The 26,831-nt window shown below is 45.3% G+C and overlaps 5 protein-coding genes across 5 annotated transcripts; 2 read left to right on the top strand and 3 right to left on the bottom strand.

Annotated features, from left to right (window-relative positions):
* Nucleotides 1-4,102: 4,102 nt before the first annotated feature.
* On the top strand, nucleotides 4,103-4,459 carry K444DRAFT_623814 (uncharacterized protein; the record flags this gene model as incomplete). The annotated part of the gene is made up of 1 exon (XM_024882325.1): nucleotides 4,103-4,459. One exon carries the CDS (start codon nucleotides 4,103-4,105, stop codon nucleotides 4,457-4,459), a length of 357 nt encoding a protein of 118 aa, XP_024744578.1.
* Nucleotides 4,460-8,446: 3,987 nt separating this feature from the next.
* K444DRAFT_579390 (uncharacterized protein) lies at nucleotides 8,447-11,427 on the bottom strand. Its single transcript, XM_024877659.1, has 4 exons — nucleotides 11,048-11,427; nucleotides 9,876-10,994; nucleotides 9,414-9,806; nucleotides 8,447-9,354 (listed from the first exon to the last, which is right to left on the bottom strand). Exons 1-4 carry the CDS (start codon nucleotides 11,210-11,212, stop codon nucleotides 8,758-8,760), a joined length of 2,274 nt encoding a protein of 757 aa, XP_024744577.1. The 5' UTR covers nucleotides 11,213-11,427; the 3' UTR covers nucleotides 8,447-8,757.
* An 806-nt stretch (nucleotides 11,428-12,233) lies between these two features.
* Nucleotides 12,234-14,658, bottom strand: K444DRAFT_623812 (S-adenosyl-L-methionine-dependent methyltransferase; the record flags this gene model as incomplete). Its single annotated transcript, XM_024882324.1, has 2 exons — nucleotides 12,234-13,846; nucleotides 13,899-14,658. The coding sequence occupies 2 exons, from the start codon at nucleotides 14,656-14,658 to the stop codon at nucleotides 12,234-12,236; spliced, it is 2,373 nt and encodes a 790-aa protein (XP_024744576.1).
* A 381-nt stretch (nucleotides 14,659-15,039) lies between these two features.
* K444DRAFT_639514 (Mov34-domain-containing protein) lies at nucleotides 15,040-16,779 on the top strand (the record flags this gene model as incomplete). Its single annotated transcript, XM_024884389.1, has 3 exons — nucleotides 15,040-15,174; nucleotides 15,221-16,551; nucleotides 16,599-16,779. 3 exons carry the CDS (start codon nucleotides 15,040-15,042, stop codon nucleotides 16,777-16,779), a joined length of 1,647 nt encoding a protein of 548 aa, XP_024744575.1.
* Nucleotides 16,780-17,159: 380 nt separating this feature from the next.
* Nucleotides 17,160-17,696, bottom strand: K444DRAFT_623810 (uncharacterized protein; the record flags this gene model as incomplete). The annotated part of the gene is made up of 2 exons (XM_024882323.1): nucleotides 17,160-17,568; nucleotides 17,641-17,696. The coding sequence occupies 2 exons, from the start codon at nucleotides 17,694-17,696 to the stop codon at nucleotides 17,160-17,162; spliced, it is 465 nt and encodes a 154-aa protein (XP_024744574.1).
* Between the last annotated feature and the right edge of the window lie 9,135 nt (nucleotides 17,697-26,831).

Genomic DNA, 26,831 nt, shown 5'->3' with positions numbered 1-26,831 from the left:
TCTGCTCTTGAACACTTCATCGGCCTTTCCATCCTGGTCAGATTTGCCAAGCACACAAACTTCACAAACCTCAGGGACTGAGAACCTCCTCAGCTTCGAGTATCAGAACATTATCATCAACTTTCACCAACCCGCTTCATTAGCCTAAACAAATCCCGGCTACTCTGTTCTTACAAAGACATCAACCTCCCTAGCAACTCCCCCCTCTGGCGTTGTGGATCCGCTATCATAATCACAATAATTGGCGAGCTCGCTCATCGCCTCCTTCATCGTTCCGTCCGTCGGTCTGTATGCCTCCGGACCTTTTTTGCCTTGCCAGGGCGGCAAGCAGATGAGAGACAGAAAGAAAAGACTGAAGTTGATCAAGAAGTAAACAATGCTCTGAACCTGATCGGTGAAGGTGTTGGAGCCAGGCCTTCCCTGGATATTAGCATGGCGTTGGCAGAGCAAATTCGCTGCTCTCCATTCGGTGAGAGAGTTTCCAGATGTGCCTGAAATTTTGTTGCTGCTACGGTATCGAATAGCTGGAAACTGTTGCTCTCATATGATTAATGTAATATACGATGTGGCTGAAGGAGGTCAGGATCTCCTTTACCTAACACAAGAAAAAACATCATCCTCTCCACTGACGGGAAAGCGGCAAGGGCAGAGCTTCCTCAGATTTTTTGCAGAACGAGCATCCGCTTGTTGTTGAAGTTGAATGGAATTTGAAACGCCCTTGGAAGTGTATCGCTCAGCTGGCTCCAGAGTCCCCAGTGTGTCAAATGATTAGATTAGATTAGATTAATGGCCATTAATCTAATCTATTCACCAAAAAAGAACTCATTAATCATATTCTATTCACGTATTAATTAAATTAATTATGATTAATCTGATTAATCTGATTAATCCGCACGTGACCTTGACACGTGATAGCACTAGCCGAATCTGGTATCGCTCCTGCCCGCTCTGGCTCTAGTGCTACCCTAATTAGGGGCAGTAACGCTTAGTAAGCGAGCCGAAGCCAAATAATAAAAGGGGGAATATAGAGATTCGAGGAGAATAATTAGTTTATTATTATTAAAAGTTATTATTTAGCTACTACTATATAAGCCCTAGCCTAGTTTAACTGGGCTACTTAATAGGTACCTTAGTTATTTAATAATTATTAAGTAAACGTTAATTTACTATAGTTAGGTAATAACTTAATTTGATTAATTATTCTAATCTGATTAATTATTTGACATACTGAGAGTCCCGGGTGGCCCGTTTAACCAAAGTATACGAAGATTGCGGCATAAAGTGACGGGATTGCAGGTGCATGCATAAATATAGGGCCACTAATAGAGCCTGTAGTGTCTCACCGAGCCCTGTAAGCCCTATAATTAGTCTGAATCGGAGGCGTAAGGCCCCTGAAGCCCACTGAAACCATATATAGCCCGATTAGGAGGCTACATTAAGCCACAGGCTTTCTATCCCTTAGCCCCTGTGTTTTTAGGCCTGCGTCCGCAATCAGTAGCGGGGTAAAGTAAGCTTTACCCCCCCTTCTCACCCCCCCCCCCCAAGGCTCCCCCCCCCCAGGGCTCCCCACCACTCACTCTCTTCTTTACTCTCACTTCCCATATAAAAGCTAGTACTTATGGCTACTTTTAGTGGTTTATTTGACTTTCCAGACTTATCAGATAGCCAATCAGAGCTTTTCTCCCCTCCTGTGAGGCACTTAATAGCAGGGTGATGCACAAGTAGTCAAGGTAAGTAAGCTGTAGAGTGACGCTTGCAAGTGTAACTGATTCCAAGAATTGATTCCAACAAAACACTAATCGATGCCCCTTTCCAAAGCTAGGAGCGTCTCCCTATATATTCCCTAGTGCTTAGCCAAGCATGCGAAGCCTTTTACTTAACTAGGAAATGCGAGCCGATACGATCCGTACGATTCCGATCGATCCGTACGATTTCAATCGCAAGCCTTACCCAAAATAGGAAACCAGATCCACGATATCTGACACCTGTCCATGCGCCATCACGTGTGCCCATCACACCTCCTGATTCTGACAAATCAGAATATAGCAAAGTTATAGAAGATAAAGAGAATGCGTAATATAACTTACCGTCAGATTCAGATTCAGAAGACGATAACTTAATTATACCAAGCTTTATACTCCCTCTTTGTCCTCTTCCTAGTACTTCTATAGCCTTTATTATATCCGAGATTATATATAAAGAGTACTTAACTAGTACGAGAATCAAGGCTATTTATATACTTAAGTCAAGGAGATCTGCAGGTAATATTAAGAAGTTACAAGAATATCCAGAACCCGTATTTATAAGCTTGCAAGCCTTACTAAGTAATATGGATAGAGAGAGAACGAGAATATGCCCTTGGAAATATATTATATTCTTAATTAACCCTGATCTAGCCGGCTAGTAATCTTACCTACTATAATTAAGTATATCTTGCAAGTTATACTTTGAAATTCGACTATATAAGGCTTTTCTTATACTATAATTATAAAGGAAATCAGAAAGAGGGGTTATAAGGTAGTTATATAGATAGTTTAGAAAGTCCTTACTATAGCTGGCTATTTTTTAATATAAACTAATAGTAAAGCCTGGCTTAAATGAATTTAGTAAAAAGGAGTGGCTAGATTAGTATTTAGTATATGAGAATTAGGAACTTAAAGACTAGAAAAACGTGATTTTTTCAGACGAGATAGCAGTTTAATTAGGGGATATAAGAGGAAAAAGATAGGTATAGAGGCTTCCAGGGGAAACATATAATAAGTATTATATTAGAAAACGCTAGAAGAGCTTCTCTGAGTTTATATTTTGGGGATATTTCTCGTATAATAAAAGGGGGCTATATTATATATAGGAAAAGGAAATAATATAGCCAAAAAAAGATAGAAAGGCTAATTTGGATACAAGGAACTCCTTAATTAAGAAGGCAAATAAATAAAAGTATACGGAAAAAAGCCTAGTAAAGTAAGAAAGGTATAGAAGTATAATAAGGAAACTAGAGCTTTTATAGTAAAGAATAAATATAGAGGAATTAATTAGTATTACTACTAAAAAAAGATCTTAATTATAAAGCTTTTATCCTTTATAAAAGAATACTAAAAGAACTATCTCAAAACGATTATTTAGGAGAATAATATTCTAGCTTATAAATCTCATTATTAATAGAAGGTTTATAATCTTTAAAAGATTATGAAAATGCTATAGCCAAGCAATTTACCTGACTTGAATATTATTAAGCGTTTATGGTACTATATAAAGAGGGAAACTATAAAGCGAGGGCCTACTAGTAATAGTAAGAAGCTCAGAGCAAGGTAGGAGAAATATTGGGAGGGTATTCCGCAAGCGAAAATTCAAGAGTGAATTGAGGCAATTCCATATTACGTAAAGGAGATAATTAGATTGGAAGGTGGAAATGAGTATAAGGAAGGACGAAAAAAGGGGCAGGAGAAAGTAGTAGTTTATAGCTAGAGTATATCTTCATTTATTACTAATTTGGTCAGCTAATTTAGCCCCCTGGAACATTCATTAATTAAGCGAAATACCCTTCAAGGGGCAAGTAAGACCTTACAGGGCTATTTAGTGGACTGCATATAATTATGCCCTGTAATCCCGTCACTTTATGCCGCAATCTTCGTAGTGCTGCTCCATCCATAGCATTCTCTTGAATATCACGCTCCTCGACAGGAAGGTGCGCAGACATGGAATCGAAACTTACATAGCCACAAGGGGTAGATGCTCGGCGAAGGTCATCGAGTGGTAGCGAGCCAGATTTGTCTGCTGATAATAGAGTCAAAACATCATCGACCGTCATACGCTTGTCCACGAAGCAAATAGTTGAACAAGCATTTCGTTCTAAGTCAAGGTGCGTGCCTGTATTATCAGGGCAGAGAACATTAACGCAGTCAAGAGACTCAACTTTTAAAAACCCTTTCAGCAGAATATTGTTGTTCCTTATGCCAATTCGAGATTATAAGGAGCGGGGTGGGGGTCGCTCAAGGGATGCCAGCAGACCAAGAATAAGATTACTCTAACCCAAAGGGCGGAACAGAAGCCGCCGAAGATATACCAGAAAACCCTTTGACATGCTTCTCACCATGGCTAGAGAATGTGTTTGGACCATTGCGTGCTAGGCGCGCTGTGGCTTCTGCCTGGTCGATGCCCAGGCTTGGGTCGACGCCGAGCTGTGTTCCATCTCAAGATTCACGAAATAATCTCTGCCTTCGTGCTTTTCCGTCCTAGTGTACTTCTTCTCTTCAACTACTTGAGAACTGGATATTTAGAACGGGAGTTTGCGGAAGCCAATGGGGACGCCAGAGACAGAGCGAATGCGGCTGCGGACACTGGAGATGGAGTCACGGTTGGCAGGGCGCTGCTGAGTGGGAGTTGCATTATTGTTGCGTCCACGGGGGTGGCCTGGTTCAAACATAACGCGCTGAGGAATTTGATGCTCAACCTGGGATGAATTCTCTGTTCCAAATTCAAACTTACCTTTGGCTGAGAGGTGTTCCATGGCTATGTTCCGAAGCATGCGCTGACAGGTCGATTTGGATAGGACAGATATTTCGAACGAGCGCAAAAACCGTAAACACAACTATACAGAGTAAATGAAAAGGGAGCCTTAGGTCGATATCCATGATTATCTACAATACCTTCCGCGGAGTTTCTTACATTTTGGTACAGGTTACATCCGCCTGTCTCAGCGTCAAAAGCCACAACTTGAAATCTGGCGTCAACGCAAACTGCAGAAACCCGGTCAAGATGAAGGAATTAGATCATCTTCACCCGATGAACTTTCATGTTTGAACTCACAGGATGAAACCTGCGATGCCGACTGGAGTAGGAAATCAACGCCTCAGTCCTGACCACGTAATATATTCATGGGTACGGGCTGGAAAACATGCCCGCACAGTCCCAAAAATCGCGCATTCAGATCTCGTAATGATAGGATTCTCCTTCGCATCCACTGCGATTCTCCCGTAACAACATATGTGTCGGGGTGAGGAGTGCGAGCGTACGGGTACCGGCGATGTTTGTCAGATGGTTGTGGTAATCACGTGCCCCCCCCCCCCCCCCTTATTTTGCTTTCCTGGGCTCGCTTATTAAGTTATTAGTCAGCTCTTGAACCCTGGGCATGGTGGGCTTATTGTGCTCATGGTTCGCACTCGAGATACACACATGATTTTGTGACTGTCTTCGTTGTTCTCAGCCACTGTTCTCTCTTTTTTCTAACATAGTTCTTTGCAACCACTAAGGGTAGTTGACTGTTGTGTATCCACCAGAGAAAAAGAAAACTGCCGATTCTGCCTCTCTAAATACAACAATGCTTGATTCTACAGAGGTTCAAGACTATACTTATACAAAGATAGAGCAGAGTGAAAGATAAGGCGATTCCGAAGTAAGATTACAACTCTAAGGTAATCATTCTAGCCCGGACATTCAGACGCCATAACAGTTAACTAGTGTTTTCCAAACAGCTGCAACTGCAGCAGAATAATAAATTACTATAGATACCTTTACTACTACTGCCAAGGTCACTTATCTGGAATTGGGTACATCGTGCAAACCATCCTTGCAGTCGACAAGCTTACAGGCAGGGGCATACCTGAACAGAGTTCATCTATTTCTTGGTTGGCACTGGACTACACAGTTGATTTATTAAATCGTTGCAAAGCCTCTAACTAGATGCGGTTGTATAACTTGAAAAGCTTCGATCGTGAAACAATACAAAACTACTAGCACTAATAGGTGATGACGACGGAGGAGAATATGTCGAGGCTTGAAAGGCCTATAGTGCACTCATTATGCCAACATCAGCAGGTCGAAAGACAGGGGTTCCGAACAACCGCTAAATCTTTCGCTTGACGTATTCTTATATCAGACTCATCAGCGAGATCAAGATGGGGGAATAACCTTATGGCGCAGGCAGGACAAGGAACCTCACAAGGGTAGGCTAATTTCGAAACTTTGGAATCCAGTCTACGGTGTCAAAAGGGCGGGATCGCTCCAGCGGGCTTTCGCCATTCTCGAGAATTGAGATATTTGCGATGTTGCGTGCTATTCATAGAGCTGAGATTGTCCTCGCCACAGGCTAGTTGACAAATTAGCCTTCGTGGACTGTTGGTGTGGGGGAGCGTGAGTTCCTTATATGCGGAAGTTTCAGATGAGACTCAGTGTTTCACGGGGTCCCCGATCCATAAATATGCTTTGTGCTCGCGCTTAAACTGTTAACGGGGTCGACTTGCAGATTGGATGAGGGTACATATCGATTCTGTGGAGCGCGGAAATAGCCCCCAAGATTGGTCCGGATCTTCAAGACCTTGCTCCATACGAGGGACCACCGACTCAGGTGCATGCGATTTTAGATTTCATCCCATGTTAGTTTTTATTCTCGGTCATGCTTGATTTCCAGGGGTGCCATGAGACGAACTCATTCAGAAAAGCTCCAAAGGATTGTCTTCATTCCTTGAACCTTGGTTTGGCCTTCTCTTCGATCTTATTAACTACAACTTTGGATGTATCGTTTCTGGTATCACCACAGCCTTTATTGATCCTTCTGCCCGAATAATCCTTGGACCACTGACAACAACGCTCTGGGGATGGGGTATCTATTCCCCAGGTCTCATCTGGCCGACCGGATACACTTTTGCATGTTCTGCGACGGCTGGTAGTGCTCTCACATGGGCACCAGAATGGAGTTTAGCAGCAGGCGAGACTGCCTTGGGATGTTGTCCATAGTCTGTCAAGGGCATTCAAGTGGAGGATTAGAACATTTGAAGCCGGTTTCTCCTAGCCAATATGCCTGCACGAATAATCAAGCAAGTGTCAATACATGTGCACTCGCCGCTTCTTCAACAAGCGTAGCCATCATGGCCTGCGAAGCTGGAAAAACCTCAGGCTTTACGTATCTCCAAGTCCCGTTCACAGGCAGCAATACCGCTGATCCTGCCTTTACACTCTTCGCCCAATTGTTTCAGATCAATTGGCAGAGTACCGATATTTTATCCCCATCCGCCACCAAATCCTCCTCTTCGGACTCACCGACTACTACCACCCCATCAAATTTTCCACCAACAGGATCTGCAGGACAACCAAGTTCTTCGAATACAACATTAGGTGCAACAAAGGCGGGACTAACAACAGGAGCGATAGCAGGGATTGCAATTGGCGTCTCTTTGGTAGTCATTGCATTGGCAATTCTGCTCTTCTTGCTTCTCCGGAAACCGAAGGCAAAATACGGTCTTGCTGGACAATATTCGCCGAGGGGATTACATAAACTGAATGGTGAGGGCAAGGAAGTTGCGACAGTCTACAAGGATGGTGCTATGGAATATAGCTACCCCCAGGCTCGGCAACGATTGCTGAGCAATCGATTAGTAATCGATTGTGTGCACTATTGATTAGCTATCGATTGTAATCGATTGGTAATCGATTACTAAACGATTATTACCCCGCACCCCACGAAAGCTAAGCACTAAATTTTTAGTACCTATAGCCTATAATTTAGCGATCGTAGCCCTAAAATTTAGCGATAAGCAGCCTATAATTATAGGGCTCCCTTTTCCTCGCGACCACAAGCCTCGAAGCTCACTTCTCACTTTCTCTCTCCACTTATTGCTTTTTACTTTTATATACTCGCCCTCTTAACCCCTCCCCCATTAAAAGTTGCCAAGCTTATGGGCCCAAGGCAGCCAGCGTATGGGAGGGCTAGTGGGAGACTAGTGGATTTGTACTATATTAAGGGGCCTTTCCCTGCCTTTAATAATGAGAACCAAGGCTTTTAACTACTTAAATTTAATATCCCCTAATCCCCCCTTTTACTTTTATACTTTTATATATATAGAGAGAGAGAAGAATTAAAGAGAGAGTAAATACTGAGAGAAAAGGAAGGAGGGGCAGTAATATGTGAGTGCGGCCGATTTTTGGTAGGGTAAATCGTAACAGACCCCCTTACTAGTATAGACTATGTCTTACCGGATACAGGAATAGCTATTAATATCATCTCAATAGTACTAATGAGCGATAGGCCAGAGGGAGTCTTTTCAGGGGCTTATCGTACGGTAAGCTACCTAGAATAGGGGGCAGCTTGAAGCCAGACAAGATGCAGGAGTACCTTAAGTACTAGAAAAGGAGCAGAGTTCTAGATACTTTCTTTAAATAAGTAAATAAGAGAGAGCCTTACCTTTATTATATATAGTATAGTACTCTACTAAACTCCTGGATCTTCTGGCATTAGAAAAGGGGTAAAATCATACGTATGTAGGGATTAGCTCGCTAAACAATCGATTGCACTATCGATACAATCGATACCTTACGATTGTGGCATCGATTGTTATCGATAGTGCAAAACGCCAATCGTTGCCGAGCCTGGCTACCCCGTCTCGGAGATGGCGTCTGATAAGGAAGCACCACTAGCGGAGATATATAAGGATATCATAGGGGGCCACCTGTTGAGTTGGATGCGAGGAGTTTTAGGGGCTACCACGGACCTCGATGATATGAGCCTGAGGTTTCAACTGTTACATTGGACTTGGGAGACTTGTGATGTTAGTTGACAATTATGACATAGCTCTCTAGACAAGGAGCAGAGGCGTTCGTGGCGTTGAGGGGGTACCCCGAGCCTGGGGGAACTTGCTTATTAGGGACATTCATACTTCCGTAATGTCTGTAGCCCTATCTTGGTAGAATGCCAACCATATCCGAAATACAATCCAATGTCCATACACTCAAACCGAAAATCCTTCACATTAGTACCGAAACTCATCACCAAGCTTCCATAACATTACCGAACTCGTCAAGCGCCGCATCTTGATCAAAATCTAGGAACTCGTCGATAATCTCATCGTGATCAAGCAGCCCGATTCCTCCGTGCACAGCAGTCAAGTGCAGATAGCAAGTGTTGGCATCCTCAAAGGCTCGCAGACAGACCCAGCAAATATGTGCGCCACAGACGGTACAAGCCATGTGATTGCAGCCTTCAGTCTTCTCAATCGAAGTTTTGCAGTGCGGACAATCCTGCCATCCCATCTCTCGCTTCAGTGTCTGAAGTGCCTCTAAATTGGGCGAGTCTTTGTAGTCAGCACATGTCATGCCATCATGGTAAATGGCATGACAGTGAGCACAGATGTTGATAAGACAGGCAGTACATAGAAAGCTCGTGGAGCTGGCCGACTCGTGGGTGGCGTTGCGATTTTCTGCGGAAGGTTGTGCAGGGAGGCAATATATCGAAGGACAATCCGGAGTCGGACAATACTGGTATAACGTAGGGTTGGTGCGGACATAGGTTTTGAAACTTGCATCTAGGAGGGATTCAAAATCCGTGAAGTCAAGGAGAGTTCGGAGCTCTTGGAGACAGAACACCTGTGAATATGTATTAATGCAGTTCCGGAAGAGAACACTAAAATTTAATCCACACTTACATGTGAACAACGTCCCTCATCTCCACGTGTAGCACAGCGGAAAGGAAACTCACACGATGCGGCCTGGTTGAGGAAGCACTCTCGGCAATACGTATGACCACATGCAATATCCAATACTTCTTCGGGCGCGGGCTCGGTCCAGCAGGCGCAGCAGGCGCAGCAGGCACCTGGTAAAGCCGCTGGCGGACCTGTTGGACTCACCTCATCATCCTCATAATATAATGTCTCTCCATGAAAGATTGACTTTGCCATTACGAGGTCTTTCTTTGATCCTTGAACGAGAATCTTCTTTGGTGTGCTTGCCACGTCGAGTGTGACCTTTTTGTCGAGAACTGACTCGATGTTCGAGAAGCCGCCAGCAACAGCCGTCTTGAATTCGCCTTCGGTAAGAACCTACAAGAGGTCAGCCAATGCAGCTAAAAGGTAATACGCTTCTATAAAGGCGTCTTATCATGGCCTTACCCATATTTGGCGTGGTTGCTTCAGCTCTGCAACCTTGGCAACTAGGATCTTTCGTACCTCCTCTCTGATCGTCGCAATTCCGCCATACAACCTCAATTGAGATTTGCGGGCATCCCGGTGAATGTAAAGTTGGCTTATATGTGACAATCTAGTCAGATATTGAAGTGCATCTGTGCTGCCAAAGAAAGAGTGCCACAAAGGCGCACCGTCATGCTTGATATCAGTACCCGCTAGAAGCTTCTCCAGTTGCGCCTTAACCTTTGAGACGAGATTTGGAGCATCCGTGCCATCTGCCTCAATTCGCAGAGTCCGAACCGGGCCGCCGTTATCTTTTGAACGGGGTAGAATGAATCGGACACGATGTTCTACGCTACTCTGTCTCTGAAGCTGGTAGAGTTCGGGGAGCAAGACCATAACCATTCGGGAGGGGACGTTGAACTTGATGCTGATTGAAGGTCGGACGGAGAGTCGTCCAATGTCTTCGTGGTGACTCCCATTCAACTCCCGGACAGCTGTGATAGCGTTCTTTGGATCAGAAAACGACGCACTGAGGCAAAAAGTGGATCTGGCCGGGTTGTTATGGAAACTGCAGCTCTTGAGTTGCCCAAAACTTTGAAGGAGTCCCTGAACGACTTCCCTGGATTCATCAGGAGGAGCACCCAATGACGGCGCTCTGATCTTGATCTTCAGTGGGTAAATGGTACCGAGGATATTCTTGAACCATTCCTCCCCACACTCAGCCTCAAGATTGCGCACTTCCAACGTGAATCGATTGTTTCGGTCGTTCCGGCCAGGTCGCTGAACTACGCAATCGAGATTGCAACCGGAAGGGGTAGTCGTCTTTAGAAGAAGTTCGCCCGCCTCGTGGAGCAGGTCCAGGTCATTGTAAGTTAGAAAAGCCATTCCCGCTGGTCTGTACCAAGAACAAATGACTGAGTCGTTCTGAACCCACTTCCCATATTTGTGCTTTGAAGGTATTTCGATGTTCGTGACCTCGGCGCCGGCACCGAAGGTGATAGCAGCTCCATAAATCTTCCTATCACAAGTGGTACCATCTTGACTGCCCTTAGCGCGCTCGCTCTTCGTCAAGGCCAACTTCACAATCTCTCTAGCCAGTTCCTGTACAATGTCAGCGATGTTATGATCGTATACAGCCTACCAGGAGCACTAACCTCATCCTCGGAGACAGTAATCTCCTGGTCAATTTGTCCAGGTCGCGCTGAGACAATGTGAAGGTATTTACAGCTGTTACCAAACCGGCATGCGCCTTGCTGGAAGAATTGGCAAGGGCTGCGCATCCGTTGAGGGATGAATGCTGGGGCGGCTGCTCGCAACATGATGGGTGGTGGTGGTGTTGGGCTGTTGGTCGACTGGGATGTGGGAGGAGGAGGTTGTTGGCAATGATGCCAAAACGGCCTTTATGTTGTGTGTGCCTCGCTTTTGGTAGGCGAACGCCTGAATATTCCGGACTCTTATTATCTACCAATTTAATAATTCTGTACTCCTCAAGCCGAGGCATCAGACTGCTTTGTGGGGATGATGTCGTTTCCGGAATACTAGAGGATCGTCAAGCGAGACCGAAACTAGAAAGTCACTGAAACTATAGATAATTCATTTAAGAAATCCTCAACTGCAACGTGTATTCGAGTGAAAGTTAAGGAGAGAAGACTTATGGGGGATTAGTATATGACGTGGGGGTCAGACCATTAATCAAACCGATTTTGCAAGATGGTGTCGTTTCTAGAACAGGAAAGAATCGTTAAGAGAGACTGATGTTGAAAAGTCTCGAAAAAGACAAACGTTTCATTCAGCTTCGAAGTGAGACCGGGCTGCAGCGCTTCTGACATTTTCAGTGCTTTGACGTTGGGACATCCAGTTCCCCAAGTACAAGTCCTGTTTGTCCCCGTCATCTAGGAACAGGAGTTGATATTAATTCGGATGGTGTTGTTTTCGTTATTGTGGTCTGTGCGAAGCGAACAGCACCCCTTTCGCGGATTATCTATTTATCCTAGCGTTCCTGCAACGGGAGTCGACACCTGAAGAGAAGGTGTTATTCTAGGAGTGCACCCGACGCGAGCCTTCGCGGAACTCACTTTTGTGAAGCTACAGACAAGTATCAAGTAGTGAAGGCTCAATAAAACCAAAAGGAAAGATTGTACAGTACAGTACTTCAATGAGTAGCAGCATGCAGAATCAAGCATGGTAAAGCAGATCTCAAAGCTCACATGTAGTGCAATAGTTGAGGCAAGACTTACAAATGAGCCATGCACCCTCTCTATCTTCATTATTAGCTAGTTTTACACAGGTGGGACATGCCATTGTACAAAGAACACTCATTGCAGTCAAGCAAGCAAGCCATCAATCATCGGACTGATCAGTCGCTGAGGCGTCTGGGTCCCAAGTGGTCGACCCTAGCTTGCCCATAATTTCAAACCTATTGGGCTTGAACGGCCACCTCACCCACGCCTCAATGATCTCCTTCAACATTTCGTCCGTTAAGCATCGCACGTTTGTAAGCTCAACGTCCAAGCTACCACCCTTGGTAGGATCCGTCAAAGAAGGACATTCAGCAATCAGATAATCGTAAGCTCCAGGAGCAAGTGCCGAGAGTCCCCTGCGGATATTCTGAGTCGGGATAATGAGCAGTTGGCTGAGGATGTACTCAAAGGCGTCGTAATTGTCTGGGAAATTTTCTTGGAGGATTGGCCACAGTGACTTGGGTTGGATATCCAAGAGACACATTTCCCGCATAGGGAGGAATTCGTCAGCACGGACTTTCAAGGGCTCATAGTCTCGTCGATCCCACATCAAACTTTGAGGTTTCGTCTCGAAGATTCGACCATTGTCCAGGTAAGCCATAGTGTTCTCGAAAGAGTCCTCGTCTAGGTCGCCCAACCTCCTTTTCCAAGCATCGGTGCGGTGCTTCAGCACCTCCTCTAAAGCTTGCCGCTGCTCCGGCTGTTTCGTGGCGTGAACTTCCCGCTGGAGTGCGAAGATTTTATCGAGCTCAGTTTTGATACCTTCCCGCTTTTCAAATTTTCGCTGCTGGAACTTCTCCAGATACCTTAGTTTTCTAAGGCGGGAGAGTTCCGGACCCTCCGCGCGTATTTTTGGCCTTTGGGCCGATCCATCTTTGTATTCCCAATCTCCGAGCTTGCCTGCCGCGTACTGAGCTTCCAATCCCCTCAGCTCTTCAAGAAAAGAAACACTGGTGCCGACGCTGCCAATCTTTCGCAAGTCGCTTGGCACGCCAGAGATCAACTCTTCAAGACAGTTGCTCTCACGGCCTTGTGGAGTACGGATGCCCATTTTATCCATCTTCTCGTACGCCAAACTGGTGCTCTGTAGTTCTAGATCTCGGTCTCTTGGATAAGTGTTCCTTGTGGTACTGGCAGCTACTACCTGGATTTTCTTACATGAGATCTCGGCTTCAATGGCCGCCTTTCTCCGAAAAGATATGCTCTGAGGTAAAATGGTGTCCTTTTCGTCATTGTCAACCCAGATCAACATTCGAACCTGCCCATATCGCTGGAAGAGGGAGTGAGTTCGGAGAGCACTCATAAATTGGTAAAGTACCAGGTTCGCCATAGATGAGAAACCTTTAAAACTTCTCTTTGGGTAATGTCCAAGATTTGCTACGAACAGAAGAGTATCATTTGGCTTTTCTAGGCGAGAGTCACCCCGAACGAGAGGTTCTTGGTGTGGCAGATATTCGTTTGAAAGTACTTTCTCCATATGCCCCCAAACAAGACCAGATTTTGGGATTAATTTGAATGTTGATCCAGGTGCATCGAGCAGAGGCTGAAGTATAGGCTGGTATAACCGATGATCGGCCTCGAAAATAATATGGGTTCGAGGTTTCAGGACATTATGCAGTTTTTCGGACCATATGCCGATGCCTGGGTTCACCTCGATGATGTCGCAACCAATGTGCTTCCACAGAGAAGGTTCAAGGCGCATCAATACGTCATCTAGGCCCATTAGTCGCATTTCGAGGGGTGAGACGTGAGTGGGAGATCTTACCACAGAGTGACTCGCTGACAATATTTATTCTCCTATTATCCCCAATCGATCTCCCTTGACCATAACCCCGTGCCCACTGAAGGTAAGGTATATAATCTGCCCGTATATTCCCCGAAGTGAAGGTTGCATGCTTGGTCTTGTTTCTCCTCTCGAAAAGAGTGATCACATTGCCTTCAGCTGGAGGGTATTCTGTAATCCTTGGCTTGCGACCCGGCTTCCCCCTAGGCTTTGGAGGCCCCTCAACCTTCGGCTTTGGTTTTGGTCCTGGCTTCTGTCTGGGCTTTGGAGGTCCCTCAATCTTCGGTTTCGGTTTGGGGCCTCTCTTCTTTGGAGGCCCATTTGGTTCTTTGGGTTTCGCTGGACAGCCTCGACCACGTTTCACTGGCTTCGCAGGATCGATTTCTGACGCATCGTGACTTGGCTCGGCAAACTTCGGTGACGTAGACTGTATAGAAGCTATGGACCGTGCGATATTCTCTGCTGCTCCATCATCGTGGTTGAGGGATTGTCGAGTTTCCCCCTGGATTTTTGATTCGGCTGCATCGTCGGGGCCTGAGGACGGCGAGGGAGATGGTGGAGAGCCTGCAGGTATTGCACTAGATAAAGGTATCGGTGTTCTAATCGGTGTTTCGGCTGGCTTCGCAGCTGTTGAGCTCTGTTGCCGTGTTGTGATGGTTGAAGGGATTTGTCGAATGTAAAGCAGAGGTGCTGGAGATCTTCGTTGCGCTGATCTGCCTGTGGCAACAAGTACGCGAAACATTAATGAAAACGTACTGTACACACGAATGAAAAAGTAGACCTGGAAAGGTAGAATTGAGGTTGAAGGTAGAGAACTGAGGTCGTGAGGCTGAGGATGTTTCACCTCCAAATTTTCTCGAGGCTGACGAAAGCGCAGATTACACAGGATGCGGCCACCGTAATTCTGCCGTCGTTCACCGCCAAATATTTAGCCTCGATGGTTTCATCATACGAGGCTTACGACTCTCTTCCAAAGCAAACAAGAATCCAGCATTTCAAATTAGCACAACCCTCATTCTCTAAAGATTTATGGAAGCAATGTCTTAGGAAACTTGTTGTACTGCCGTATCCGGCTTGAAGCAATTTATAATCGGTAAGCCGGGACGACTGGGAGCCTTTTGCCATGGCGGGGTCTTCATTCCAGGCCGAGAGGCCCATGAGCATCAGAGAGATTACGGCGAAGGCCCAGGATTTCGAGTTCAGCGAATCTATCCCGCCCAAATACTGGCTGCGAACTGGAGAGACTCTCCTGCGAGAGGTGGGCACCAAAACAACCATGGGAGGCTCCTTCTAATCTTTGGCAGGCGCAAATCTACGAGCGGGAACAGAATGACCAACAAGCCTACATGCTTCTCATGCGATATACAAATCTGATAGCTGAAAAGCTTCCCACCCACTCGACCTATAAGCAGCCTGAGAACCGGGCAGGGGTGAAGGCTGCTGTCAAGACGCTCCGAGAGGTCATGACTACCATGGAAGTCCTGAAGCCACAAATCGATGCTAGATACAACGCATATATGGAGAAGAATCAACACAGCAGTATAGCCGTGGACAATGATGGTTCTCGGGCGTCAACTTGGGCGAACTTTGCGGCTTCCGACCCCGCCGTAGCAGGGAATACCACAACCTTGGATGCGGAGGAAAACAGCCAGCTAGCAGTTAAGATTGCCCACAAAGAGATCAGGAGGCGTGACGCTGCCCGAAGAGCTGTACGCCAAGCAGGAGTATCCGAGAGAGAGGAGCGGCAGAGGCGGACTGCTGGTCTATGGGACCACTGGGACTCTGGTCTTTCAAGGGATGGGGCTTCCGCATCGCGAGACGACGATGAGATGCGGCGGAATATGGAAGCATCGAGGAGGAGAATGGATGGGTCACATGATATTGTACCGGATGCAGTGAGGAGGACACAAGTGAATCCACGACCGGCGCCTGAAAGAAACGGAACAAGTGACTATCGGTATCCGTCAATCACCAGATCACAGCCTGTGCGATACGAGGATGATTTTGAATCACGGTCAAGATCAATATCCCCTCCCAGACCACTTCCACCCAAACCTCCAAAGGAACGGTTTGGCGAGGTATACCAGCCAGAACCACCACCACGACCGCACCCGAATGAAAGATTTGGAGAAGTGTACGAACCGGAGCCACCGCCACTGCCGGGAAAAGACAGCCTTCATCCTATAGAACATCCTATAGAAGCTAGCATGTCGGACCCCAAAGCCACTTTCACCTTCCGTCCCTCTGCCTATCTCGAGAACGGCAATCCGCTCCGAACCATCTTCCTCCCGCCGACCCTACGAACAGAATTCCTGAGGTACGCCGAGTCAAACACGCGACGAAACCTCGAAACATGCGGCATGCTGTGCGGGACTGTGATCTCCAACGCAATCTTCATTCAGCAAGTCGTCATCCCGGAGCAGGAGAACACAAGCGATACGTGCGAGATGATCAACGAATCCGCGTTCTTCGATTATGTTGATTCCCAAGAAAATGCGATGGTCCTTGGATGGATCCACACGCATCCAACGCAGACGTGCTTCATGAGCAGCAGGGATTTGCACACACATTGCGCCTATCAGATCATGATCCCCGAGAGTATAGCCATCGTTTGCGCTCCGAGCAAGAATCCTTCGTAAGTTACACACTATCCTTATCGAAATTGATACTGATTGATGGCAGATGGGGTGTCTTTCGACTCACCGATCCACCCGGGATGCAATGTGTTCGCGCCTGCACCAAACCGGGGATATTCCACCCACACGAAGAGTCAAACATCTACACCGATGCGTTGCGGCCGGGCCATGTCTTCGAAGCCGAGGGGCTGGAGTTTACGATTGTGGATCTGAGGCCAGATAGCTAGGCTCTTTCTCTTAGAGGGTGGTCGGTGGGATGGGTTGCGCCGTATGGGTGGTTTATTGGAAGTGACCATGTTGAGATATGCTGGAACGAATCAATGGAATTTGCTTTTGCACAGCGTTGGCGTTTCGGGGGTTGATTGCAACCATTCAGATCTTATTCTGTTTGAGTTAGAATATCCTTCGCGGGATACATAGATGAGTCGAGCACTGATAATCGAAACGATTTGAGCTGTCAGCCCCGTGTGGCATTGAGTGACCCGCATTATCCTTAGGCTGCTAGGATCTTTGAGCTCCTCAACCTGCTGAGACGTATCTCTGGTTTTGGGTTGCCGGTCAGTGTTTGGAGTTGGCCGTGTCGTCCCATCGGCACGGGTTTGTTTTGTCAAGATGGCTTATTCTCCCCAACGCCTTCAAACATTTCATCGAACTCGTTCAGCTGCACAGTTATGCGACGTTTCGAATCTGTTGTTAATGTACCCTCCTCGATCGCCAAAGAAGCCAAGGCTAGGCCCGCCTCATCTGCCATGAAACTCTCCATTCTCTTCGACTCCTGCAAACCTTTCTTCCTTTCTCTGTTTGACGAGTGGGTGCTTTCGCGCCTTGAACCCCCTCCTCGAACACTTTGACGTGAAGAGATCGTCTGCGCATCGCTGCGACTCTGAATATCGTCGTGGATGATATCAATCACGGTTTTCATCCAAAGGCGGGATGCGGTCAGGATCGAATCTTGCGCTTCAACGTAGATAGATTCTTGTATTCCTTGCTTTTGTATAAGAGGTTTCGAGGATCTACTACCAAACTATCAGCCTCTGCTTATTTATTAGGGAAGAAAGGTAGAATGGTTGTACAGTGCGAATGCATACTCTTTGGCATCAGAATTCCTTTTCACTGGAGATGTGGAAGGGTTACTCCGAGCCATCATGGAAGCTCTGTTTTCAGATTGAATAGTTTCCTTAGATTTGGAAGTGCAGGAAGCATCCTGTAAACGGACATCCTCGACTCATATATGCACCTCTCTACACAATTCACGGAGTAAGCACGATCACACGGTCAAAGTCGACTCTGTCCTCCAAACCGGCTCCAGCTTACAACCAAGCCGCATCCAAATACCGTGGCAGAACTTCGGCATACCATGCTTTGCCGCCACTCATGCAAGCCTGGCGACGGCATCGACATTAATAGTCACTCGAGCCAATCACAGGATCCGGGGAAGAGGAGTAGCTGCATGCGAATTTCGATGATGAGTGGATGTTGTGCGTACTAGATTGTTCAGCCACAGAGGATGTGGGCATTGCGGGCCGTGGGGCCGGGTGTGGCTGGTGAGATCAGTTTGTTGATTTAATCTGAACGACATATGCTATATGCTGTGTCACAGAGGATATCTATGGAGACTACATTCGCGCTACTACTCTAGTGGGTATCTGGCGCTTACCCGTAACACTCACGACAAAGATGGGTGGTTTGTGTCACGTGCTCGTCGCTCCTCGGCGTGGATCTGGGATCTCAAGCCTAAACGTTCGGTCCTTCGAACATCACTAGTATTTGATAATCGCTTATTTGTCCTTTCGGTTCAACATTGGGTGACAATAAACCAAGTGGCTGCAATATATCGAGTTTTCTGCTTCCGAGCACTAACTCATCACCAACGCCATCTCAAGACCAAGACAACATCCGCCTGAATTACATATTCATCACTCCATACCATTACCTTCTCTGCTCCGAAGCACAACGGCGGTGTTGGAACTTGATTGAACTGGACCGAAAGCGTCTGCGGAGGTAACAAGGATAGGCGTCAGCATTTGACCCGTAATGGCAAGACAGAGACTCAGGCTCGTGGCCTCTGAGTCTCAGTCCCCATCGAAAAGGTACTTTGTTACTCTGTTACCTCTACTAGTCTCTGCCTCATTGTTTCCCCTCACTGGCCTTGTTGAAAACCTCCTCAAGTAATTTCAACTTCTCCCCAGTGCGAGCTTGGGCCTCCGCCGTTGAAGTGCTACCGTATGTATGTGCTGGACAAATATCTTTGTCTTCGAGGAAAGTATGGAGTCGTTGGGAGGCTAGTGCCTTGTCTGGCGCCACTCTTGCGTCGGGCGCGGACGGGGTTGGGTTGTGCTCAGATCTAGGTGCAGATGAAGTCAACATCAGCACATCATTTCAGCAATTCGGGGGTATGTCGACGTACCCAGTAGCTGAACCATTCACCGCGATGTTAGAGTGACAAGTGCTTGGCGGCATAGTGGGCTACAAAGTGGTGAAGGGGGAGTCTGAAGAAAGGTCTGCGGTGTCACGTGTTTGGACCTTGACTCCTGGTCTCTCAAGAGGTGTTGGAACGAGCTCATGTTGGGGCAAAAGCCATACTTATGGCTCTCTGAATTCTTCTCCCGCCAGCTTTCGTCAGAATTGTTTCCTCTTTGGTGCCGAATTCTTTCCAGTCACATATGTTACATTTGTGGGAAAGTTGTATCCCCAAGATTAACCCCTTGATCACATTGGCTGAAAACGGCATCCGTCAGATCCTGAAGCCAATTGAAAATGATCGCTTAACCTTGGCTGGCCTCACTGCTGCCCAAGCCATGATGCGGCAGCAAAATCAACAAGGGTTGAATAGCTGGCTGGTGCCGTCCCTTCGGCTGTTGTCAGCTCTCATTGGCTACCTTCCCTCAGACCTCGATTCCTTCCCGCCTCCCCTCCCCCATCTCCTTCGATTCCCCATTATTGTCCTGCTCTCGTTTTAGTGTTCCCCAATTCTCTAATTTCGGTTCCCAGGCAGATATTTCACTCGCGACAACGCGAGATAGCACGGGTTAAAGGACAAGCCCAAGTGTGCCTCCGTGGTCGCGCTGGTGTTTTTCCAAATCGCGTGTCAATTGTTTGTAGTTGTTGAAATCCCGTCGAGTAGCTTGGGGATGGGCTCGGGAAAGCTATTTGAACCAGTAACTGACATGCCCAGACTCGGGCCACACAAAACGTCGATCATGTGTGTTTCGGTACCAAATATCCCGTGATGCATGTTTTCTGTAAGCCCAGTGACATTGTTCACACCAAAAGCGTTGACACATTTGAACTATAGCCATCTGAAACGGTTGTTGCTGAATAAAACTTCACATGGCTCAGATTGTTGTCTTCTATGCTCCCAAAACTACATTCGTCTCATAGTCTGGCTTTCAACGCTTGCCCAAACTTTCACGGGTGACGAAATTCGCACTGCACTTATAATTATGTCATTTACGTTTTACGTCACATTGTAGATCATCTTTTCGACATTTCTCTGCTTTCATGTCGATTCGATAATTCCCGCCCGAGTTCAAAGCCACTCACTACCTTTGATATACGTCTCAGTGCGCCTATACTTTAGCATTTGGGTCCATTTTCTTGAGCGAGTGACTTCTTGTGGCCCTACATCAGTATTTGCTCTTAACTCTGAATCTTCATTGTCTCCGGTATGTTTTCTCCCCTTCATCAAATTGCTGTTCAAACTCCTTGATCTTATCTGCCATGTACTTTTGTGCCTCCAGTACTGTTTCGCAGCGAAAAGGTATCGGCCCAGGGTCTGCCATGAAGTCCTGGATTCGTTGTGAGGCATGTGGGTCTCTTTTGTTATTGACTTTGTCACCAGCATCTATGATTTGAGGTCTCGACCTGTGTGAAGAAGTCGTTAGTCTTCAGTATTGTGATAGTATCACTAGAGACAAGGCAAGATTGAATGGAGGTAGCACATACTTGGAGCCATTGACCTGCCTTGACGAAGTGTCTGTGTGTGGAGGCATGGCGAGTGGGGCGAATAATGTGAGGTCGAGATGGTAGCGGGCAAGGCCAACGTTATAGGGATGCGCTTGATGCTGTAGATAGGAGCTGCACTTTGAGAAAGAATATGATTTTTGAAATCGCTTCAAAGCGAGGAAGGCAGACCTCGTTGAACAGTTTCGAATTTCAGGAGGGGGCACGTTTTAATCTAGCCATCAGGCTCTACCACCTGCGAGAACAGGTCCGGCTTTGCCAAAAAAAAAACTACATAAAGTGTTCACTCTTTGCAGGTTGCGTACATCAAAAGCCCCAAAAACCGTATCTCGCTCGGCTTGCGCGCAAGGGCATGCACACCCACACCCACACCACCAGAGGCATTTTGATTGGCTGCATTTGAGGTTGCTTATTATTTTGGTTCATGATGCAAGGGATTTTCTGCAGGGTTAGGATCTTCTTCTTCCAGCCCGTTAGTCAATTGGGCATTCTGGGCGGTTTCTTGAATTCTTCTCTCTGCGAAAACGAACGCTTTCTTTTTTGTGCATCGCGTGGCGTTCATGTTGGGGAAGCAGCGTATTATGACATATTTCTAGCCTTTCCGACCCCCGAGCCAGATCTGGTTGTCGGGGGTGTCTCTCAGTGGTGCACACCGCTCTGAAGGAAGCAGCCGCCTGCATGACCACAGATGTGATTCGTATCGTGTTCTTCAAACCCTGGCCGCCCCCCGCATATATTCACACAACGGGACTTTCCGTTGTTGTCCAGCCTGTAAGAACCCCCGATCAACAAATCCAAATTACTGCATCAGGCAGTTCGAAATTCAAACGCTGCCTGCAGCCTGGGGCATCCGTTGTCCGGGGCCTCCTTGGCCTATGCATCTCAACCCGCTGTATCCCAAGGCGACTTGCATCAGCATGCCCGGAGATTTATTGGCTTCCCGCTCTCCCCCAGCCTGTAAGAATCCCCCGATCAACAAATGAAAATTACTGCATCAGGCAGTTCGAAATCCAAATGCTGCCTGCAGCCTGGGGCATCCGTTGTCCAGGGCGTCCTTGGCTTATGCATCTCAACCCGCCGCATCCAAGGCGACTTGCATCAGCGTGTCCAAAAATTATTGGCTTCCAGCTCTCTCTCCCGGCATTTGGCTCACTCATGTGGTTCTTACCGCCTTCCAGGACTGAGGCCCCCTTTATCTTCCGCACTCATTCATGCTGACAAAGACACCTCCTTGCCCGATGCGGTAACCACCAGGGGGCTCTGGTGGTTACCGAGCAATCAGATTGACGCCTTGCCCCATCTAGTAAGTACTTGCCCCATCTGGTTGAAGGGTTCACCAGCCACCGCCCAAACACTCAACCGCCAACTTATACCCCTGTTGGAACACCAAAGATTTATGTTTTTTTCAAAGTGCTTAGAACATTCTCAGAACTTCTCTGAATATGTAAAATGCCCCAAAAAGTCTGATTCTAACGTTAGTTTTTCGAAATTGTAGTGCTGTCATGGCCAAATTCAGGTTTGAGCAGTTGAGTGGTGTGGGCGTTTTGGCTGGTGACCTTTCTAACCACTCGGAGGGCTCTACTTAGTAAGCAGATTGACGCCTTGCCCCATCTAGTAACCACCCAGAGGGGCTTAGTAAGCAGATCAATCCCTTCCCCACCTGGTAACCACCCAGAGGGCTTTGCTTAGTAAGCAGATTGACTTCTTGCCAAGCTGCCAAGCTGCCATACCTCCGTACACTCTGATAAGATCCCCTGCAACCGGATAAGCCCCATATCCCTACCCCGCCTTGCCTAATCAGACCAACTCTGTTATTGCTGACTGAAAGGGAATAAGGTATGGTTCGCACGCTTTTGTTAGATTTTCACCACTTTGTGAGCACCGAGTTCTGTATCTGGTAAGGAGATGCCATGGGTGCAGGTACGGTGCAGGTGGGGTGTAGAGGAGCAGGGCATATGGGGTCAAGAGGAGGCGAAGAAAGAGGATCCGAGGGGGCGCTGCATTGCATGAGCCATTGCATCTTTAGCAGAGGCTTCTTGGGGGGTTGCAAGAATGGTCTGAAATATCTCGGTACACCAGACAAGAGAACTGGTATTACCGCAGCAGTTTCCGGATTTGTGAGCATCGTGTAGCCAATCCGACATGTTATCGTCTAGGAAGATGATCGATCGTCTTTGATCCCGCGAGCCGGGCGGTAACAGTGTTCTCACGAAGACCACCAATTCTCAGAACCTTACCAGTCACCGTTAACTCACTAGTCATGGTGCTGGTAGGCTCCAGTGGCTTGTCCAAAGCCAGTGAAAGCAGCAAGGTCGCCACGGTGGTGCCGGTTGAAGGTCCGCCATTTGGGACCTCCCATTGGGGCAACGAAGTTACGGTTTGACAAACTACAAAAGCTGCACCTTATAACAGCGTTTTTACTTTGACTTGACCTGGAAATTGCCAAATTCCTGTGGAGCCACAGTTTAGGGTAACGTTTTTGGTTATTGCACTCTAATCTTTGTTCCTTTGTACTGTACTTGTAGGACGTGGTATTTGAATCTCGACCTTAGATTCAAGCTCCTTGTGAGTTCACATCCACTTAACTGATCCCAACCGCTGCCTCCTCCTCAACTCCCGTTCTTGTCTCAATATGACCAGTTGATCAATTTTGGCGTGAAATAAATGTGCTTAACACAAGTCCAAGAACAAAAATGGAAGCATAAAAGATTCTCCCTTTTCCCAATCCAATCCAATTCATTCAAAGAAAGAATTGGCGTCCGAGCTTCCGCTTCGGCTCATACCAGTTGCAATCAAAACAGCCTTCACCATTACCTTCGGGTAAACGAGAGCCACTCGGGAGGTAGGGCCACGGAGACCATTTGCTTATACTAAGGTTGGATCGCGCTTTGGAAAATAGCTCCGCCGATTACTGCAGAGATTGTTGTGGAGAGACTCCGAACGAATTCCATCAACGCTGTAGTGGCGGCCATGTCGCCATGCTCTATTGACGACTAGAGAGCAAGTAGTATGTCAGGTAACCATACACGTAATTCTCCCCTTTAGGTTAGCGTAGCTGCAGAGGCATATAAACCCTCCGCTGAACCGCACTTCTTGTACTTTAAACATCACAATCTATATTAAATTTACCTTCATATTTTGAAGCCTAATTACATGCCAAACACCCTTGTTTATGCAATTGTCAAAGTATAAGAGGCTGAAAACTTAATCCAACCCCTAGCACCGCAACACTCTCCATAAGAACGATCTCGACAAGAGAAGAATTGGCATCGAGTTTAATGAAAAGTCCAATTCCAAGAGAGGTGAGTGTCATTCCGATCCAAATAAGCTCGAGATATCGCCCAGTTGGTGGATGAAGACCCCAGAAGCAATACCGACAATCGATTATAGGACAGTGATTGGGAAGAGCCGAAGTCCAGAATGAAGAGGTGCAGAACCTTTCACTGACTGGAAGAACAATGGCAGAGAGTACCAGGCTGACGCATTTGCCAGCTCAATATAAGATTTCGTCCTAATAGAGAGCAGATTACAATTTACCATTCAATGCATGAAACAAACTAAAAGAGAAGCAACACCAGGTCCATACCTAGGACAATGGACTCCCGAGCCAGCCAACGGTTTGTGCGCCTCGCAGGAGGTTCGTCCCAGGATTGTGCACTGTAAATACGGGCAAAAGACAAAGTGTCAGAAATGAAAGCCCAGAGATGAGGACGTTAATTCACCAGCTCCATCTCCAGGAGACATATTGTGTCAAGGTTCCTCCAAGAAGAGGTCCGATACCACCTGCAAGACTCCATACCACACCCACAAGTCCGGGATAGAAGACTCGATTTCTAGGATGCGTTTACTAACACACCAAAAAACCCACATCGTCACAAGTCTCGCCTCATACAGAATAAATTGCTGATACAGGTATTGGTAAGAATGATCATTCAACCTGCAGCCAAGCCTTGTGTGGAGCGACCTGTAATCAGCGCCCCCATGCTCTGAGCACATATTGTTGAACAAGCAACAAAAGTCACGACAGCGCCAACAAGCTGATCATTCGACCCAGATATTAGAGAGTTTTGCCCATACTGCAGTGGCTGCAACACTAGATAATAGCCACGTGGATCCAACCCATGTGTAAAGTGTCGCTGGGTACAGTATGTTGACGGTTGTAGGGGTTGCAGTTGTAGATATTGAAAAGTCGAGCGCGGCGAGGAAGAAGGAGAGTTCCCGGTGGGATTATAATTCAGTAAAGACACTACTGTATATAAGTTAATTCGAGGTAAAAGATGTCTACTTACAAAGAGCGCGAATAGAGTACAGTGTGTCAAATAATTTAATTAATTATAATTATTGGCCGGTAATCAAATTAAATTAAGTCAGAATCGTAGTAATTAAATTATAATTAATTATTTACTTAATTTAATTAAATATAATTAATTATTTAGTCACGTGGTATTACACGTGACTGCGGAAATGGCAAAAGCGTTATGGCGTGAAAATAAGGTTTGCTCTAGCCTAATTTGGATGCCACCTTACCGTAATAGGCTTAGCAGCGGCTACACCCGCTTGGTAAGCGAGCCGGAAGGCACTAGAACCACCTCGACTTTTCAGTGATTCTTCGCTACCTTATAAATAATATAATTACAAATAAAGTAATTATAAATAAGGGATCTTAGAAATCAGTGGTTTGAAATCAGGCGAGTATTTCTAATTAGACGCTTATTAAAGAATCTTCTAGATTTTTAGACATTTTATATATAAATAACTAATTCTCCTCGATTTTCTAGCGATTCCTTTACTTCAAAACTATATATTGCATTAACTACTTATCCTATTAAAAAGATTTCTACTATAAAGTTACTCAAAACTACTATACCTATCTGGAAATATCGTCTATTAAGCTTAATATCCTTTAAAACAGAGAGGATTTTGAACTAGAACCACTTAAACAATAACCTCCTATATTTTCCCTCGGATATTATTCGAAAACTCTTGACCCTCCTAAAGAGAACCCGGAGGATCCAATTAACTATCGAACAGTTACTATTAAGTGCTTATTTAAGAACTGCAAGTAAGTTATATCTATTAGAATTAAAGGAATTAAAGCTAATATAATATTAGTAAAGTATTTCAAAAGTAAAGAGTTAATGCCGCTATAAGTAATTATAAAACTCATTATCTTAACGTACATAAATCGGTTAATATTAATAAAGCTTTAAAGGCTAAAGCTCCTATAAGTAAGTTTAAATTATAATTAAAACTTAAAGAAATAATAAACTAACTTTTTATTTTAGATACTATTATAGAAAATATAGCCGAATTAAGTCAAATGTCTATTATAAGTTCCTTTAATAAAGGTTCTAGTAATACGGACTTAGAATCCTTTACTATAACTCACTTTAAGAGGTTATTATTAGACTTTATAGTTAATAATAATATTTCTTTTCGTATAGTTACTACTCCAAGCTTTCGAAAGCTTCTTAATTACCTGAACTAGTAAGTTATTAAAAAATCATCTTATATATTATTAAACTAACTTCTTTATAGTAAAGTATTACCTTTATATTCTCAAGTTCTTATAGATGAACTTACTTTAAGGTTTAATAAAAATAGTAACCTTATTAAAGAAGAATTATTAGAAAACATCTTATTAAACAGTGCTTTCTTAATTACTTTAGACGCCTGGATAGCTATAAATCAAAAGGCTTATTTAGGAATTACTATATAAGTTATTCTTATTAACTTATTAATATAATATTTACTAATTTAATTTCTAGATATTTTATAAATGAAGATTTTAAATTAAAATCTTATTTAGTAGCTATAAAAGATTTAAAGGATATTTATAGCGGTAAATATATAAATTCGGTTTTACTAGAAGCTTTAAAAGCATATGGTATTGAGTATAATATTACTAGGTAAGTAATATAACTCTTGTTTTTTAAAATAATTACTAATATATTTTATTTAGTATTACTCGAGATAATATTAGCTCAAATAATACCTTATTATAAGCTTTTATAAAGTATTATAATAAGGAAGGTATTAAATTTCAAGGAGATATTCCTTATATAGCTTATATATTAAACCTAGTAATTTAAGATATCTTAAAAGCTCTTATTAAGAATAATTATAATATCTCTTATTCTATGGATTTATATAAGCTAGAAAAAGATGAACTTGAAGAAGGAGAAGAGAGAAAAGGAGTAGAACAAGTAATAAGTAAGTTTCTCATATTATTTATAAGAGATTTACTAATAAATTATAGATTTATTAATTTGGAGAAAGGTTAGAAAGACTATTATAGGTCTTAAATATAATCAGG

This window comes from Hyaloscypha bicolor, assembly GCF_002865645.1.
Source record: "Hyaloscypha bicolor E unplaced genomic scaffold K444scaffold_10, whole genome shotgun sequence".
NCBI lineage: Eukaryota > Fungi > Ascomycota > Leotiomycetes > Helotiales > Hyaloscyphaceae > Hyaloscypha > Hyaloscypha bicolor.
Note: the sequence above shows the minus strand (reverse complement) of the source record. Positions and strands in the feature narration are given on the sequence as shown.